We start from the raw sequence: 16,600 nt of genomic DNA, 5'->3' as shown, positions 1-16,600 counted from the left end.
GTATGCGAAAAAACACGGACACCAATCGCAGAAGACGAATCAATCTGCACCATGACAATGCCAGCGCTAACACATCAGCTTAAATAGTTGATGCGTTCAAATCACATGTTTTGGAGATACCTCAATCGGAATGGAAAAAATGCTTCGACAATTGATTTAAGCGCATGCAAAAGTTTATTGATCTCAATAGAGTCAAATCCAATTATAAATATTTGTTTTTATTTGTCTATCTCAAAACTTAAGCAGCATTTCTCGTAATATTATTTTATCATGTGTGCAAAATAATTTGAATTGAACTGTTTTTATTGTTATTTATTACTTGTTCCATTGCTCATACATTTGTAAAAACATCATTTCTTATTAGTATTTCACAAAATTTGACACTAATTCTAATAAGCCTCTATAAAAAATCCATCTTTCTCTAAGAGTGAAGATTATTTATCCTTCTCCTCCTAAACAAAGTTTAATTCATATAAAGTTTGCCACTATTTGTTTATTTAATGTTTGAAAAATTTTCATGTCCATTAATATTCACTAAAAGTTTATACAAAGTTTCCGGAAATGTGAATGTACAATTTGCAAAACACTTTTTGTCGATTAGAAATTTTGATCGTTTCTAAATTGATTAGTTTTTTTCATTAAAATGACTAGAAAGTTGGAGAATAAATATGTATTTCCTCCGTTGATGATTTATGATGTTTTATTGGGGTTTACGTCGTGGACCATGAAAATTGTGCTATAACTCATCTTCAAATATAGTTTTCTATCTTTGAATATTAAAAACTTGTTTTCAGGAAAAACTTTGTACGACAATTCTATTTATAATTATTTGTTTGAAATTTAAATAAATGTCATATTTGATTTTGTATTTGGATCATAAATATTTGAGTACAATTGACATATCACTTCTTTTTGGATACTGTCATTTTTATATCAACGCAGGTCTTTCCTGCATCCTCATGGTCCACATTCAGTTTAGTTACCACGCTGCCTAGAGCCATTCCCAACTTGTTTTTGTAAGAATCAATGCTGATCAATTGTTTACCATTGACACAGTATTTTTTCTAGAACAAAAAAAGAACGTTTTAGATTTAATATCATTATTGTTTAGAGTAATCGAAACAATTCATCATTAAAAAACGCTTACAGCTGGAACTGGGCAACTTTTCGGAAGTCCATAAGCCTCAAAAACTTGTTTCGTTACAAACAATTTCTTTTTATTACCAAATAGACTACATAAATCTACATCTCCTGTCATTGTTGGCATAGGAGATTTAGTAAGTTCATAGGTTGCCTAAAAATGTGCATATAATAACAATAAAGAAAAAACTAGAAGTGTCACTTACCTTAGACGTTTTTAAAGTTTTGGTCATCTCAACGCATCCGCTTAGTACTAAATTACATTTAGAATCAAACGCAAAATCCATGTTTTTTGGTATTACAACGGAATCGGCTGTGCACGGCTTTATGTAGTCCACTTTCAAATTGTAACCATTCTAGAACAAAAAATATGATCTTCTTTCAAAAATTATTAAAATAACTAATTTTGAAACAGAAGAGACCTAAAATCAAAAAGATTTGGAAATATATATATATATATATATATATATATATATATATATTTATACAGTTTTTACTTTCATGTAAATAAACATAGCTCCTGCCAACAACGGCTACTACCGTACCTGTACATATTGTACTTTACATTTTTTCAAAATAATTTTAAATCAGAACAAAAACGTGTATGTGTTTAATAAATATACGTGTTTTATTATTGTGAAAGGGTAAAATAATAAGCAAACGAATACAATATTAAGTCATTGTTTTTCAGCAATAGGTGTTTCTATTCTATTTATTCATAGGTTCTACGTACAGTCAGCAATGCGAGCAATTCGCAAAGAAGCCCATTTGAGTCGTATAACAATCAAATCTAGAGATATGCAAGATATAAGAGCACGAAGATCAGGTGAACAAATCCAACAAAACAATGCAGATGTGCGTGTGAGTAAGGCACACAGTAGCTATTGGTAAAGGTGAGATTTGTGAGGGCAGGATTAAGTAAGATACTGCTGCTAATTTATTTGTTTTTCTATCTATTTCTTTTTGTAATTTTTCATTATGTATACCAGATGGTATACCGACTTTTCCTCGATATCATTCGGTTCTTCGATAATTTTATCTTTTCCAAGTTGGTGGTTTCGTAGACTAAAGCATCCAATCCGGAAAAATGTCATTATTAAAAGGAGTTATACCCTTTTAAGCATACTCATTTCCAGCATTGTTCATAGTATCTTATTTTTGGTAGGCAGCTTTGAATATCTTTCTTACCTTAAAATGAGAAACTACCCTGCCAGGATTCTATTTCACCTAACCAGTTAGTAATTTCTTGCTTGTAGTAGGTTGAGAGTGGTCCAGAAAATGATATCTAGAGGTTGTACCCTGTGGGTACAGTGCAGTGGAAAACAAAATAAGACAGTGCCTTTACTTTTTGCATAAACCTAAATCTTTCTGTAGGTTTCAGTTTTAGCAAAAAATTTAAGCCACTTTAAACAAAAATTTCTCCATTCGTTCTGAGCAAAATCAATTGAAACAGGAGGAGAATCGACCATTAATTCATTTTTTAAGGCGGTAAATAATACTCATAAAAAAGCAGTCATTGCACAAATGACTGTTAATGTTATGCACGTTCCGCACTACTTGATACCCTCACTTGTTTTTTTCCTTTGTTGGCTTGAACCTTTCATCCATGTTTTTTTTAGTTTTGCTCCAGAGCTCTTTCCAACTGATCAAAATATCTTCCTATTTGTACTCTATTAAACGCCCGTTCTCTGGCAGTAGAGGTTAACTCGGGTAATCTAAGTGAAATAGGATCGCGCTTCGTAAATCCCTTTAGCCAATCGCAGCCTGCCATCTTCTTATGAGAATTAAACGAGTGTTCAATGTCGTTCTGGACCACCATTTCATATGCAAGTTTGCGTACCTCTAGAGTTGTAAATCTAAAGAACATAGTTTCCATGTTTTTGATATGATCAACGAGGTGGCTCTCGATAGTGTCGTCAAAGGTTGGTCTTTTCCCGCCCAAATAATCTTTTTCTGTTCCTACAGTAAATTTATTTGTTTCGTGGCAGCGTCGTCTTAATGTGCCAAAAGGAACAGAGTAGGCTTTAGATACTAGTAACCAGCCCATTGTACCAGATTTATCAACTCTTCTTGCTGCTTTCATGTTATCTTCATCTCATTGGAAACGATTTTCAGTAGTATTTTCCAACCATTTTTACTTAAATCTACAACAACAATCCAAATAATTAATTTTGTTGAGTAAGGGCGAGTCGGCATATTATGCCACTTAGCCCGAAACTACAACATGCCATCTCGTTTTAAAACCCTTTTTTATTCAAAAATAAGTCGGATTTATCTTAAATCACATACAACATAGTAACAGTTATATTATAGAATTTTGAGGTTAGGGTTCATAAAATCGATTTACGTTTGTTAGAATATAAAAAAATAGTAGGAGGTTTATGTTTTGTGGCAAGTTATAATAGTATATGGAAAATTTCGGTAAACGTATGATCAGCCACACCACGACTTCTATTTCTCATATCTATTTTATGCGGAAACATTTACTTCCAGAGATACCGGAACTGGCTATTACCTCAGGTAGGCTAACAGATATCGAACCATAGCTAATAGATAGATCTCAAAAATATATTTGTGTGTGAAAAGTCATGATGATTGACAGACATGCACAGAAGAGTTTCTGAACCAAAATTAGACCCATTAATTTCATTAATAGAAGAAATCAAAAAAAAATTTCGTGAAAATAATGCATTTGCATCCTTTTTCCACAAAACTCCTCTGCGCATACGTCAATCGTCTATCGAAGAAAGTAATTCATGGTTCGATATCTATTAGCCTTACTGAAATCATGGCCACTTCCAGTATCTCCGGAAGAAAATTTTCACAATTCGTCGTGGAGTGGCTTATCATACTTGTGCCAAAATTTCTTACCCTCAAAAATCCAATATTTTAACAATCGTCTTTGTTTATGTTAGGACGCCACCAACACATTTGCCCGGCTCGTACACAATGGATAAACAGAAGGAAAAAGCTAATTGCGCCGCAAACTTTTTAAAAACCGAGAAAATACCAGTATGCCAACTCGTCCGGTATGCCAATTTAGGCATATTTCCCCTAGAAGCATTGATCACAACGCCAAAAATTACTTCGATCGTTCCAAAGTGGTCATCCGTACTTTGGACAAGGAATGCCCGCATTGTTGTGTACGTAAATTTAAGAATGAGTCAGTAGAGATGTGTTGCTTATCAGGAGAAATGCAACTAACGGAAATACCACCTGAACCATTGCATGGCTTACTTAACGTTCATTCCTCTAGCACTAAAGGGGTTAGTTTAAAAATATTTCCTAGGAATATTGTATAAAGCAAAACAACGTTTGGTGGGTCAGCTAGTATTTGGTATAAATTATTCACAAGAAAAGTTTTAATGAGAATATTTTTAGAGGTGTACCACAGTCTATTCCTCTAATTTTATAAAGCAAAATAGAAATATGCAGCAACCAGGGTTCGCGTATATGTTTTGAAATCTGCATGACCATTATGAACAATGCCCGCAACGCATATTTCGAACTTAGACTCTATAAAGATAATAGTACAATATTGTCCAAATATTAAGTAATATAGTTCTATTTTCAGTAGTGTATATTTTGACGCATACTGTATATTCACGTGGATCATTACTGGAACTACAGCGTTTAACTAGTTATACATCACCTGCCAATATCAATTGCAGATTATAAAACCTTTGGTGGCAATTTTGTTTGATCTACCATAGGCGTAGATACCTCATTTTTTAAATTTATTATTTTTATTAATACTTTTAAAAATCTTATTCGAGAAAGTATTCGTTAAAAGATAATCGAATCATTATAAATTGGACGGCACTGTACGGCAGATGCACTTAATAATTGTAGTCCTATTTGGAACTTGAAAAAAATCATTATTATCCCCTGTTAACTTGCTACAGCTGAATATTAAATAATAAAACGTAAAAAGACGAGTAAAATGTACCTGACTGAAGAGCGTTTGGCTCAAACAGGGTATCAGACGCGAACTGAGCCCTATTTGTACCCCATATCATTTTTATTTCTGGAAAAATAAATTTCAAAGCAGAAACCAGAAATAAATTATTTCCATATAAAACAAAAAAATTTCAATTCGAAGGTATCTTTATAAATAATAATGGTAGTCAGGATAGTCTGAATTAGAGACATTATTTGATTGAATTATGAAGGGTTGTAAAGAGGGTGATACCACATACTCATCTTCTTCTTTGATGACATGTTCAACACAGTTCTAACAAAGTTCTTGGCGGGCTGCTGCTAGAACTTTTTGTACGAGTTCTACAACCTGTTGACTTAGTTCTGGAGACTGATTACATTTTCGTAATTCTGATTTTACCTTGGCCCATATTAACTCTATAGGGTTAAATATGCAGTAGTAAGAAGGTAGTCTGAGAAGAGTATGACCTTGTTCTTTGCAGAACTTGTCAATATAATAAATTTTCTCTAACTTTAGGCCTTTAATAACAAGCAATTCTTTGTGTGTTGGGCCTTTTTTACGATCACTGACAGGAATAAGAATATTTTTGCTAGACATAAATGCTAATATTTGAGCTTTGTTTCATCTACTATTTGGTATCTTAAGGAATTGCTGCCAGTGTTAAATTGCGTTATCCATGAGGATTACTGATTGAGGTGGAATGTTAGGTAAAAGCTGTCAATTTTCAAATAATTCTGCTGTCATATCTTCATGATAATCAGATGCACAGTTTTTAATTTTTTTAGTAGATATTAATAAAGCATTAAGCACGAAACCGTCTTTGCTTCCAGCGTGTACTATTATAATGCATTTCCTTTAGAGCATTGCCCATTCAAACAGCAATTTTTACTAATGTCAACCCAACCGAAATGTACAACATCGTGACTATCAAACCATGTTTCATATAGATAAACTATGTGTCTATTAGAACTTCGGTAGTCTTTTATCTGACTCAAATTATCTTTTCGCCATCGAACGATCCTCGACGACTCGCCCATGGTCTAAAGAACGCGATATTTCTACTGATTACACAGGTCAACAGAAAACTTTTGTTTGAAAACTTTTCTTATTTTAATAGCTGATTTTTATAGATTTTTATGTGCTGAATCCAAATCTGCCCTTAGCTTTTTTTTAATATGTATGCAATATGTATTTTATTATAATCTAATTCAGTTTTACTTATTCAATAAAATCAAAATACGGGATATAATTTTATTGCAAATTTTTTTTGTCCAATACAAATCAATAAATTTGAAATAATCTGATTGAAGACAACCAATCAATACAACATTATAGTGAAAACAGATCCCATGGGCGCTTTCACTTTATCACGTATTCATGAATACATCTTGATTTGTTTCGATATCGACGTTTCAATTTTTTAATATTCCAAAATTTTACTGTTTGGTTGTAATACTGACGAGAGTATTAATGAAATTATAGAATCCAACATACCCGATTTGCTACCAGCGACTATTATTTAATTAGTCAATTATAAGAGGCACTTCGCGGATTTCGATTTGAAAGCAATGCGGAGGTAAGATATAGTCCTTTGTGCGCGAATAGTTACGTGACAAACCGAAAGATTTTCTACTAATTCCTAACCAAAAAAACGTATCAGTGTGACTTTCTGTGAATGTTTGTTTGTAAAATAACTTATCTTATAAGTTTTTGTAAAGGCGTCAGAATTTTTAATTAACGACATCCTAACCATTCCATTGATATACATTCTTTTAGATCCATTATTTCTTTATTTTATAAAACTTGTAAAACAAAAAAGTCCTGGTAGTGAATCCATTACAGAAGAAGAGTAATTAAATGGGTTAACGCAGCTCTTGCATTAATCAGAAATGTTACTAGAAGTTAAGTTAGAAAAAAAGTAGAACAACAATTTTTAAGACGATAAAAAATAGATACCATAAAAAAAAATACAAATGGTTCCATTTAATTTTAAAGTTAAATTTGATTTGAATTTTCACGTTCACAATTAAAACGTTGAGGAGGTCTGGAGAAAATTCTAGATTATTTCGAGTAATATGAGTGGAATTGTGAAATTGAGGGAAATTCAAATGGGACAATGCCCCAATATATTGCAGACCAAATTAACAGATATGATAACTGTTATAATTAGTTTTTTAATCAATAATCAATAAATAACTTTTCACCAAGTGAGAGCTTCTTTTTATAAGGCTCTTCAGGTACATTATTATTTAAATGCTGTTTCGTGCGGAAGATTAAGTGGACCAAGTGAGCTCATACAATGGCCTGCAAGATCACCGGATCTTACCCATATTAATCTTTGTGGTAGAACTGATGTTTATCAAAAGGAAACAACAAACTATTGGTGACTTACGTAAGATAATGGTAGAAAAATGTTAAAATAACAATTCTACAGAATGTTCAAAGCCAAATGGGTTATACTACTGTCAACAGTTTGAAGGTGAAAACTTTAAACTGTAATGTGTTGAAATAATAGTTAAAACTAATATACTCGTACTAATTTAAACTCTTTTTTTTGGGAATTTCCTTAAAATATTATTAAAAAACAGACTCCTTCCGAAGAATACCCAAACTATACCATTAGACAATCAGGATATGTACAAAAAATAAATAATATGTTTAAATGAATCGATTGGTATATTTTTTGGTGTAATAAACACTGTGTCTTTTTAGATTTCTAAGAACTAATTTTTTTAAAAACTTACACAAGCTGCTGTAAATTTAACAGAGGAAAAAAACACAAAAAATAAACTAACTGCTTTGAGACACATGGTAGATTAACTAACCGTAAGATCAAGATCAAAAATATTTTATATGAATTTCCAGTAATTACGATTTGGATCATTTAAAAAAACCTTGATAGAGCAAATGAGGATTTTCGGTATAGACCAGGTAATAAATGCAACTTTTAGCAATTCGTTGGAAATTCAAAACCATATGTCAGCACCAGAATGGCGAAAGTTCAAATACATATATTTCTTTAATTTCTTATTTCTTAGACCTTTTCATATGTTTGTGTTTTTTTTTTTGAAGATGTTTTGGTCTTTATCAAAATATGATTTAATACTGTCAATTTGTGTATTTATATTAATCAATACATCATGAATATTCAAGTAAAAATAAAATCGAGAAAGAAGCTTGTTTTAAAACATCTAAAAATATGTGAAAGCCATCAATTAAATTAATCGTAGTTGTAGTAAAATTTACAAAATATAGGTGTACATTTTATTCAAATTATTTATCATTTATAGATTTTTCGTTATTATGAATGTGAAACATTTCTAAAATTTTTCTTTTTTGTGTTAGAATCCGTTTCAAGTATTTTTGATAATTTTTAATTAAATATATGTTTTTTGATATTTCGTGGTTCGTTAAGGCAGTTTTAATTATCCTATCGTATAGATGATCTTTTAGTCTATTTTCTAAATACTGAGAAGTTTGCCCCATGTAGACAGCAATACTCTCAGTACAAGTATAGGTATAATATTACTTCTTTTGTTTTTGGCTGTTTCAAATTTCAGTCCTTGTACATATGACACGGAGAAATTTTTGTTTTTTACTGGATTATAGGATCTGTTTATTTTTTTTCAATGTGCTATTTATCATTTTTTCAGGATAATTATTTTCTTTCAATGCAGTTTTAGCTTTTTGAATAACTATGTATCTAAATTCAGAATCTGATAGTTGGTTAGAACTATCAGCCAATACACAATAATCTAAACTAACCTAACCAATAAAAATTTAATGTCATTCTAACAAATGAAAATTAACAACGATTTCTACAACAACTATATTCATTATTATTATGCGAAAGACTTGCACTACTCAGCTTAGAGCCGGTATTATTTATTACCTATCCCGGATACAAAGTATCAAAAGGATTATGCTCGGTTCACATAATGAACTTGCACACTGTGTGGCAAGTATTCAATATTATGCTTAGGCACGACGCCAGTTGCAGACATAATAACTGGGACTATTTACACATTTTCGCTGGGCCACATCTGTTTAATCTCAACTGCGAGATCCGCGTATTTGGCCAGTTTCTCCTGGTGTTTGTTGAAAAGGTTATGAGTGTTCGGTATAGCTACATCGACAAGAAGGACTGAATTGACTCTTCTATCAACCACCACGATGTCAGGTCTGTTATTCGTCACCTGTCTATCGGTGATAATGGACCAATCGTAGTAGATTCTAAAATTATCATTTTCGGGCATCTTCTGCGACTGGTACTTGTAATACGATGTATACGAATTGAGAAGACCGAACTTGCTGGCCAGTTTCTGGTGGATGAAGTAGCATACTTGGTTATGCCGGTGTAGATAGTCGGTATTAGCTAACACACTACAAACAGATGTTATATGTTGGATGGTCTCTGATGTTTGTTGGCACTTTCTGCATTTATCAGATTGAGTGTTCGGATCCTTAATAATATTTTTCTTGTAATTATTGGTGTTAATAACTTGATCCTGGATAGCCATCATGAAGCCTTCAGTCTCTGGAAAGAGATTGCCGCCAGTAAGCCATCTGTTTGAAGCTTCCTTGTCAACATGCGGTTGGTTGAGGTCATGATGATGTCTACCGTGTAGTGCCTTTCGTGACCACTGTGAGGTGAATAATTCTTATCCGCTTTGGATATAATCCGGTGCAGAGTTGAGACTTTCGATTTAATATGAAAGAATTCACGTAGTTTCATTCCCTGTCGAGAGGGCAGGTTGATAAGGTCGATCAAGCCTCTTCCACCCCCCTTTCGGGGTAATGTTGATCTAATAGTGGATGACTTCGGGTGGTGGTTCTTGTTCTTCGTCATCATTGTTCGTGTCAACCTCTGAATACTAAGACTAAGTTGCCTGCATTTAATTCGGATTGCATAAGTGACTTTGGTGTATTGATCCTGGATTCTAGCTTTTGCCTGCTTGTGGTCCAGCAACTTAGCCTGTTGAAATCCTAGGTATTTGTAGGTTTTTCCGTTTTCCATTGCCTGTACCATATCTCCGTTGGGAAGTTGCACATCTCCGTTCATGATAATACCTTTCTCTATATGTAGTCTTGCATTTAGACAGTCCAAACTCCATATGTATATCGGCAGAGAATCGATGTGTGATTGATTTGATGCTTATTTTCTGCGTATAGCTTGATATCGTCCATATAAAGAATATAGGAGATGGTACAGTTGGTATCTCTGTTAACTTTAATGCTGAATCCGTACTTTGTATCATTAAGCATGGTAGATAGAGGATTCATTGCAAGGCAGAACCACAACAGACTCAAGAAGTCGCCCTGGTATATTCCCCTACGAATGAGTATTTCATCAGTACTGATGGAATTTGGACCGATTTGAAGATGAAAATTCGTTCGACATTTCTTCATCGTTGTTGTAAGGAAGCTCATAATAGTTGGGTGAACTTTGTAAATCCGCAAGACGTCCACAAGCCAGGAATGAGGTACTCTATCAAACGCTCTCTTATAGTCCACGAAACCAGTGTGTAAATTCCGGTGATCTTTCTGTGCTTGCCGAAGTATCACAGAGTCCATGATAAGCTGTTCTTAGCATCCTTGATGATCCCTTCTGCAACCTTTCTGTTTCTTTGCTAAGATGTTATTTTCCTCGACGTGCCTATAAATTCTGTTAGTGATACAAGCTGTAAGTATTTTATATAAAGTGGGTAGGCACATGATAGGTCTGTACTGAGCCCTTTGGAAGCAAATGAGTGGAACACAGTGCTAAAAACGTTGGAATATCTTCTGGGTTATATAGGAAGTGAGAAAATTGCTTCGCAAATTCCCTGTGTACGCTCGGGAATTTATTATACCAGAAATTTTAGATATGATCAACTCCCGGTGCTTTCCAGTTGTTAGTATTTTGGATTACGTCAGTGATTTCTTTCAGTGTGAAATCATCAAACTGCGTGGGAGCAATATTTAATCGCATCTCTTCGGCTACTATCCAGTCTGCATTTCTCTTGTGAATTTTGGGAGTTGACCACAATGAGGACCAATACTTTTTCAATGTCGGTGTCGATGGTATAGGTTGATTGGTGTTTTTATGGGGAGTAGCTACAAGTTTCCTGATAAATACTTTTTGGTTGCTATGAAAAGTATTATTCTGTAGCTTCTCCTTTGTACACTACACTTGTATGTATCTTGATAAACGTTTCAACTTCGCTTTCAACTTCTGCTGAAGCAGATCAATATACTCACGCAAATGTTGTTGATGTTCTGGATGCTGTGTGTGAGTACCTATTTTCTTGAATATTTTTATCAAGCGTTTAGAGGGTTGTGAACAATTCTTGTCCTCCGTTATTCGTCCTATCTCACTCCCAATGATATCGATGGAACGTTCCAGGCGGCGTTGCTTCCAGGGTTTTTTGGTGGTGTTATTGGTACGGATATTTGTCACATATATTTACTGATTATGTAAACGAAGTACTGCAACACAATAAATAAGTGAATGAAGCCGCTCGAGCGTATTGTACTCGGCGCAGATGCCTCCCATTAATGAATCGATCCCTGCAATGATGTTATTAGAGTTTTTGTTGGTCCTTAGCTTAGGTAATTTTGAACGACGTACAGGGTTTGTGCCCTCAAATTCCGCTAATGGCTTGTGCATTTCGAGTGACACGTTATTGACGATGTTTGGTTCGGTATTGTCTAATCGGGTATGATTGTGATTTTAGTGATTATATTTTCATGTTCGCCAGTTTGTGTTTCACCGTGTGTACCATTTGCATCTAGCAGTACGAGATGATCATCTATTCTTTGAAGATCTAGAAGGACTTCTCCTCGTATTTGCTGCAGGATAGTTGCAAGAAGCAAATTGTTTTTAAAATACTCCTTATCTGGTCAGTTATTCGTTGTTATGTTAAGTGCTGCAATTCTGGGTATCTCTTAAGAAAATCACGATTAATGGCATATCGGTAGGTGGTCATATCGGTCTCCATGTTAGTTGCTCTGTAATAGTCGTAGTCGTAGGCACATTGACTTGCGTCGCCGTAGAAACAGCTAGAGCCGGTTGAGGTGAGTTAGTTATGTGTTCCTCCATTATGTTGATTATCACAGTAGCCCTACTCGGCTACTGAGGCTAGCCGAGGGAGTCTGTAGCTCATTTTTCGAACAGGACCCACTACCTAAATCCTGAACGGGACAAGAGGTTATGGTGGTACAATGCCCAATCATCCGTTTACTCCGTGAATTATATATCATGTATTTTTGCATTTTAACCCTTCTGCCGGGGAATAGGAAAAATGTGAAAATTAAAAAGGTGACCAATGGAGCCCAAATAGAGGAAATAATGATGTGATCCCACATAAAGGCTGGTTGAAGAGACCAGTGAAACAAAGTAAGGATCGAATAGTAAAATCTCAGTTTAGTCACCTTTTACGACACGCACGAAACAGTTGGGAGTATTATTATTATTATTATAATTATTATTATTATTATTACTATTACTATTATTATTATTATGATTATTATTATTATTATTATTATTATTATTATTATTATTATTATTATTATTAGTTCAAAACAACAGGTATGTATTTATAGTCTGGGACTGAAATTATGGTCAAGTACATTATGAAAATATGTATAAAAGTTAAACCAAAAAAAGATGGAAACATCGTTAAACTGGAACTAAATGAACAAATATATATTTTATTTTTCAGTTCAAAAATTTGTTACTACTTTTAAAAATTATTAACAATCAGCTTTTCTAGTTGAATATTTTATGTGATTCTCCCGATATTTAATAAAATTTATCTTTTAGTAAAAAAGACCTAAGCTAAAGAATACTTCTATACAAAAAAACTCCATAGCAATTAACCGTCAAAAATCAATTTGTTATCAATCGATAAAATTCAAGTTGCTTGCTTGTCAATTGAAATATCAGTCGATGTTATAAAACACCAAATCTTAAGGAATAAAATTTTAGAATTAAGTTGTCGCTACTTTAAGTTAAACTCAACGCATAGAAATTCTAATTTTTTTAGGATATGCAGATAAAACTAGAATTTAACAACAAGTTTTTTTGGGTGCATATTCATTGAATATTTTTTATTTAAACTTATCCCAACTAATGCTTGAAATCTTTTTGTTGTGTCTAAATATCTGGAATTTCAAAATTTCAAATTTACCGTCCTTCTAATTATGTCGCCTTCAGCCTGGGCTTCACGGACATAGGCGTGAATCCAACACTGAAGAATTAAAAGATTACTTCTACCATCATAACACTCGCAATTACACTATCTGACTCGTTCCGATAATAGTTATAATCTTCAAAGTCCATCCAAAATTCATTTGCATGGTTTGAGAGAAGAAATAGTTTTGGATAGTTCGTATATTTCAACTATTGAAAATTCAAAAATTTTGTAGGTAGTTTAAACATTTCAGTGAGGCCACCATATTGCTTGACGTCATAGATATATAATATACAAGGTAAGTACGACAGTTATTCTTTCGGTTATTCTAAAATAAGCATTATTTTTAAACTTTGATTAATCTGAAAAATGGTATGTGAATCGCGTTTTGGACCAGGATATAAAAATACCACGTCTAATCACCTGATAAACTTTTTTCATGATGGCAAGAAATCGGAATATACTACAACAAAAATGGTTTGGAATTGTTTGTCATTTTCAGGATCCTGCGAGATGTAATTATTTTTGTTGTCGGGATCATTTTAATGTAAGTCAGATTCTAATTTAACTTCTTTTAATATTTTATAGTAATTGAGTAATAATGTAAGAACTTAACCTATGAAAGGTTCCTTCACTGGATTCTTATATATAGAAAAATGTTTTATTTATATGTAACTAATAAATAAAAACTGTCTTATAATAGCACAAGCTACGTTGACGGCAACAATAACCTCGTGATCATCAACCAGACAAATTCCCGAAGTTTTTATTAAACCTATGACGTTACTACTGAAAACTAATGAGAATCGTTTTGTTAAGTAGCTAGAAATTTGAAATTTTTGCGATATTCAATTAAATATTTAGATATTATTTTTTTACTTGTAATTAAATATTTCGCTTTATAACATTATTTCATATCAAGAACTCATAAAATTTACAAAAAATAAATACTTTATAAAAAATGAAGTTGGGTTTTGGTGAAGTGGTAGCCAGAAAACAGAGATTAATTTGCATTTTTAATAAAATCATTTTTCATTTTACCAATAACTAGTGCTTATTTACTCTGTATGTTGAACATAGATAGGTCATCAAATAATTGTATAACTTAATACCAATTCGCCAACAATTATTTACGTAATAACGTTGTCATCCAAAAGTTATTAAAATGGTCATAATTTATAAATATATTAACTTAAAATAATAATTTTAGTATAATATTATTGAACTGTATTATATGAATAAATACTGATATATTTTATAGTTTTTATTATTATTTCCCACCGGCAATTATTTTATCATCATCCTAGCTACACTACACGTATTAAAAGTAATTATTTCTAACAAACACTTAGAAATAGTGCGGAAAATCAACACGGTTAATGATATACTATTATTTCAATCGTGTGTGCATAAGTGCAGATTTTTTGATAAGAAATTACATAAGCAAAATATGATAAAGACCGCTCAATATATCACAATAAATTGTGCACACAGTCAAAATATAGCGTACGTTGTTTGACGTGGTTCAAGACACTGTAAAATTCAGTGCAAAACGCTAAATTGATCAAAAAAACTACAGTTAGACAACTTGATTGATTCTGTAGTAAATCTAATTTGTGAGGATAACACCTTCAGACAGTATTCATTAAACATTGGAAAAACTGGAGATAAAAGAAGCAATGTCAAGTCAAGACAGTGTTATACTGCGTTTCTATGTAAAGACAACTTGGAATAAATTCGAAAATTCATCAGTTATATTTTGAATCCTACTTATAGGCGACCCAGTATACGAGTGAGAAGGTAATAGTTCACACGAATTGCTTATTATTTGTAGTATTGTTAAGTTGGGAGTTCTTCATCGTAAGAAGCTTACGAGAGTCACTAATCTTTTTTCTTAGTTACGATTTATCTAAAAAGATCTTTTCTTCTGTCATAGGGACGTAAGATAAATAAAAACTTAATTTGTAAATCCTGCCAGAAAGTAGAAGTAGTCCCTAGGAAGTTATCAGGATTTTAAAAACCGAATGATCTTAGCTTGAGGTTGGTTTGTCTCACGACGTTTGTAGATATTGGCTCATACCATACTTGTTTTTAGATCTCTATCAATTGAAATTTCGCTTAAAACCATATATTATCACCGTTTCGATTACTTTTAGTCTTTATCAAAATATGATTTGATATGGCTTTGGCTTTTTTCGTAGGTACAGAAATGAAGCCTTATAATATAGTAGAAAAAGACGGTTTCAAAAAATTTGTACAAGTTTTAAATGGAAGCTATAAATTACCCAACAGAAACATATTGTCACAAATGTTAATTACTAATTTGTACAATGAAACGCGTCGAGTTATTGAAGCAATTTTAAAACAAGTCAAATTTATATCTTGTACCACCGATTGCTGGACTTCCACTGCAAACTATATCGCCCTTACATGCCATTTTGTAGATGAAAATTATCAGTTAGAAGGCGTTTGTTTGGGCTGTTATGAAATGGATGAAGATCATACTGCTGAAAACTTATGTAATAATATCAATCTTATTTTAAACGAGTGGAGTATTGAAGAAAAAGCAAATACATCGTTTACCACAGATTACGGAAGTATTAAAAGCTAAAGGGAATAGGGAATAGCCCATATATGTTGTTTTTGGACATGCAATTAATATTGTAGTAAATAAATGTTTTGAAAATGCAAAATTAAGCGAAACTATAGGTAAAATTGAAAAAATTCAGAATATTTTTGCACATAGTTGGAAAACTGTTATAGATTTAAAAATAATTCAGAAAAAATACAACACTAAGGAAACAAAAATTCCTTCCTTTTCTAAAACGCGATGGTGGTCTCTTTTAAATTTAATCAAGATAATTGTTCAACAAGAAGTAAATCTCTTAAATTTTTTACAAACCTATAATAATGAACATTACAAAAAGCTGATACTAATCTCTGACGATTTGAAACTCCTGAATGTTATCCTGGAATTACTAACTCCAATTCACAACATTTCAGAAACTGCCTGGAGAAAATTATTTCACGGGATCTACCATTCTACCTATTCCTTTGGAATTAGGTAAAACATTGGTAGATGAATACGATGAAACTTGAATTGATGAAGACATTGTAGAACTAAAAAGGGAAATACCTTCATTAATTTTAAACACACTTAAAAACAGATATGAAAACAACGAGAAAACTCATAAACTATTGCAGACTGCCTCCTTCATGAACCCACGTTTTAAAGGATCCTTTTTTAGTTCTGCAGAAAACCAGATAATTCAAGATATAATATTACAACTTAGTAGCGAATTAGAAATAATTCCAGTTTCTGAGAATAGAGCTGCGTCATCAGGTA

General features: G+C 32.6%; 1 protein-coding gene across 1 annotated transcript; it reads right to left on the bottom strand.

The window, feature by feature from the left end:
• Positions 1-298: 298 nt before the first annotated feature.
• Positions 299-7,875, bottom strand: LOC130441566 (uncharacterized). The gene is made up of 4 exons (XM_056775299.1): positions 7,825-7,875; positions 1,347-1,496; positions 1,148-1,294; positions 299-1,064 (listed from the first exon to the last, which is right to left on the bottom strand). Exons 2-4 carry the CDS (start codon positions 1,425-1,427, stop codon positions 903-905), a joined length of 390 nt encoding a protein of 129 aa, XP_056631277.1. The 5' UTR covers positions 1,428-1,496; positions 7,825-7,875; the 3' UTR covers positions 299-902.
• Between the last annotated feature and the right edge of the window lie 8,725 nt (positions 7,876-16,600).

Source organism: Diorhabda sublineata, chromosome 3, assembly GCF_026230105.1.
Source record: "Diorhabda sublineata isolate icDioSubl1.1 chromosome 3, icDioSubl1.1, whole genome shotgun sequence".
Lineage (NCBI taxonomy): Eukaryota > Metazoa > Arthropoda > Insecta > Coleoptera > Chrysomelidae > Diorhabda > Diorhabda sublineata.
This window is presented reverse-complemented; position numbering and strand designations above follow the sequence as displayed.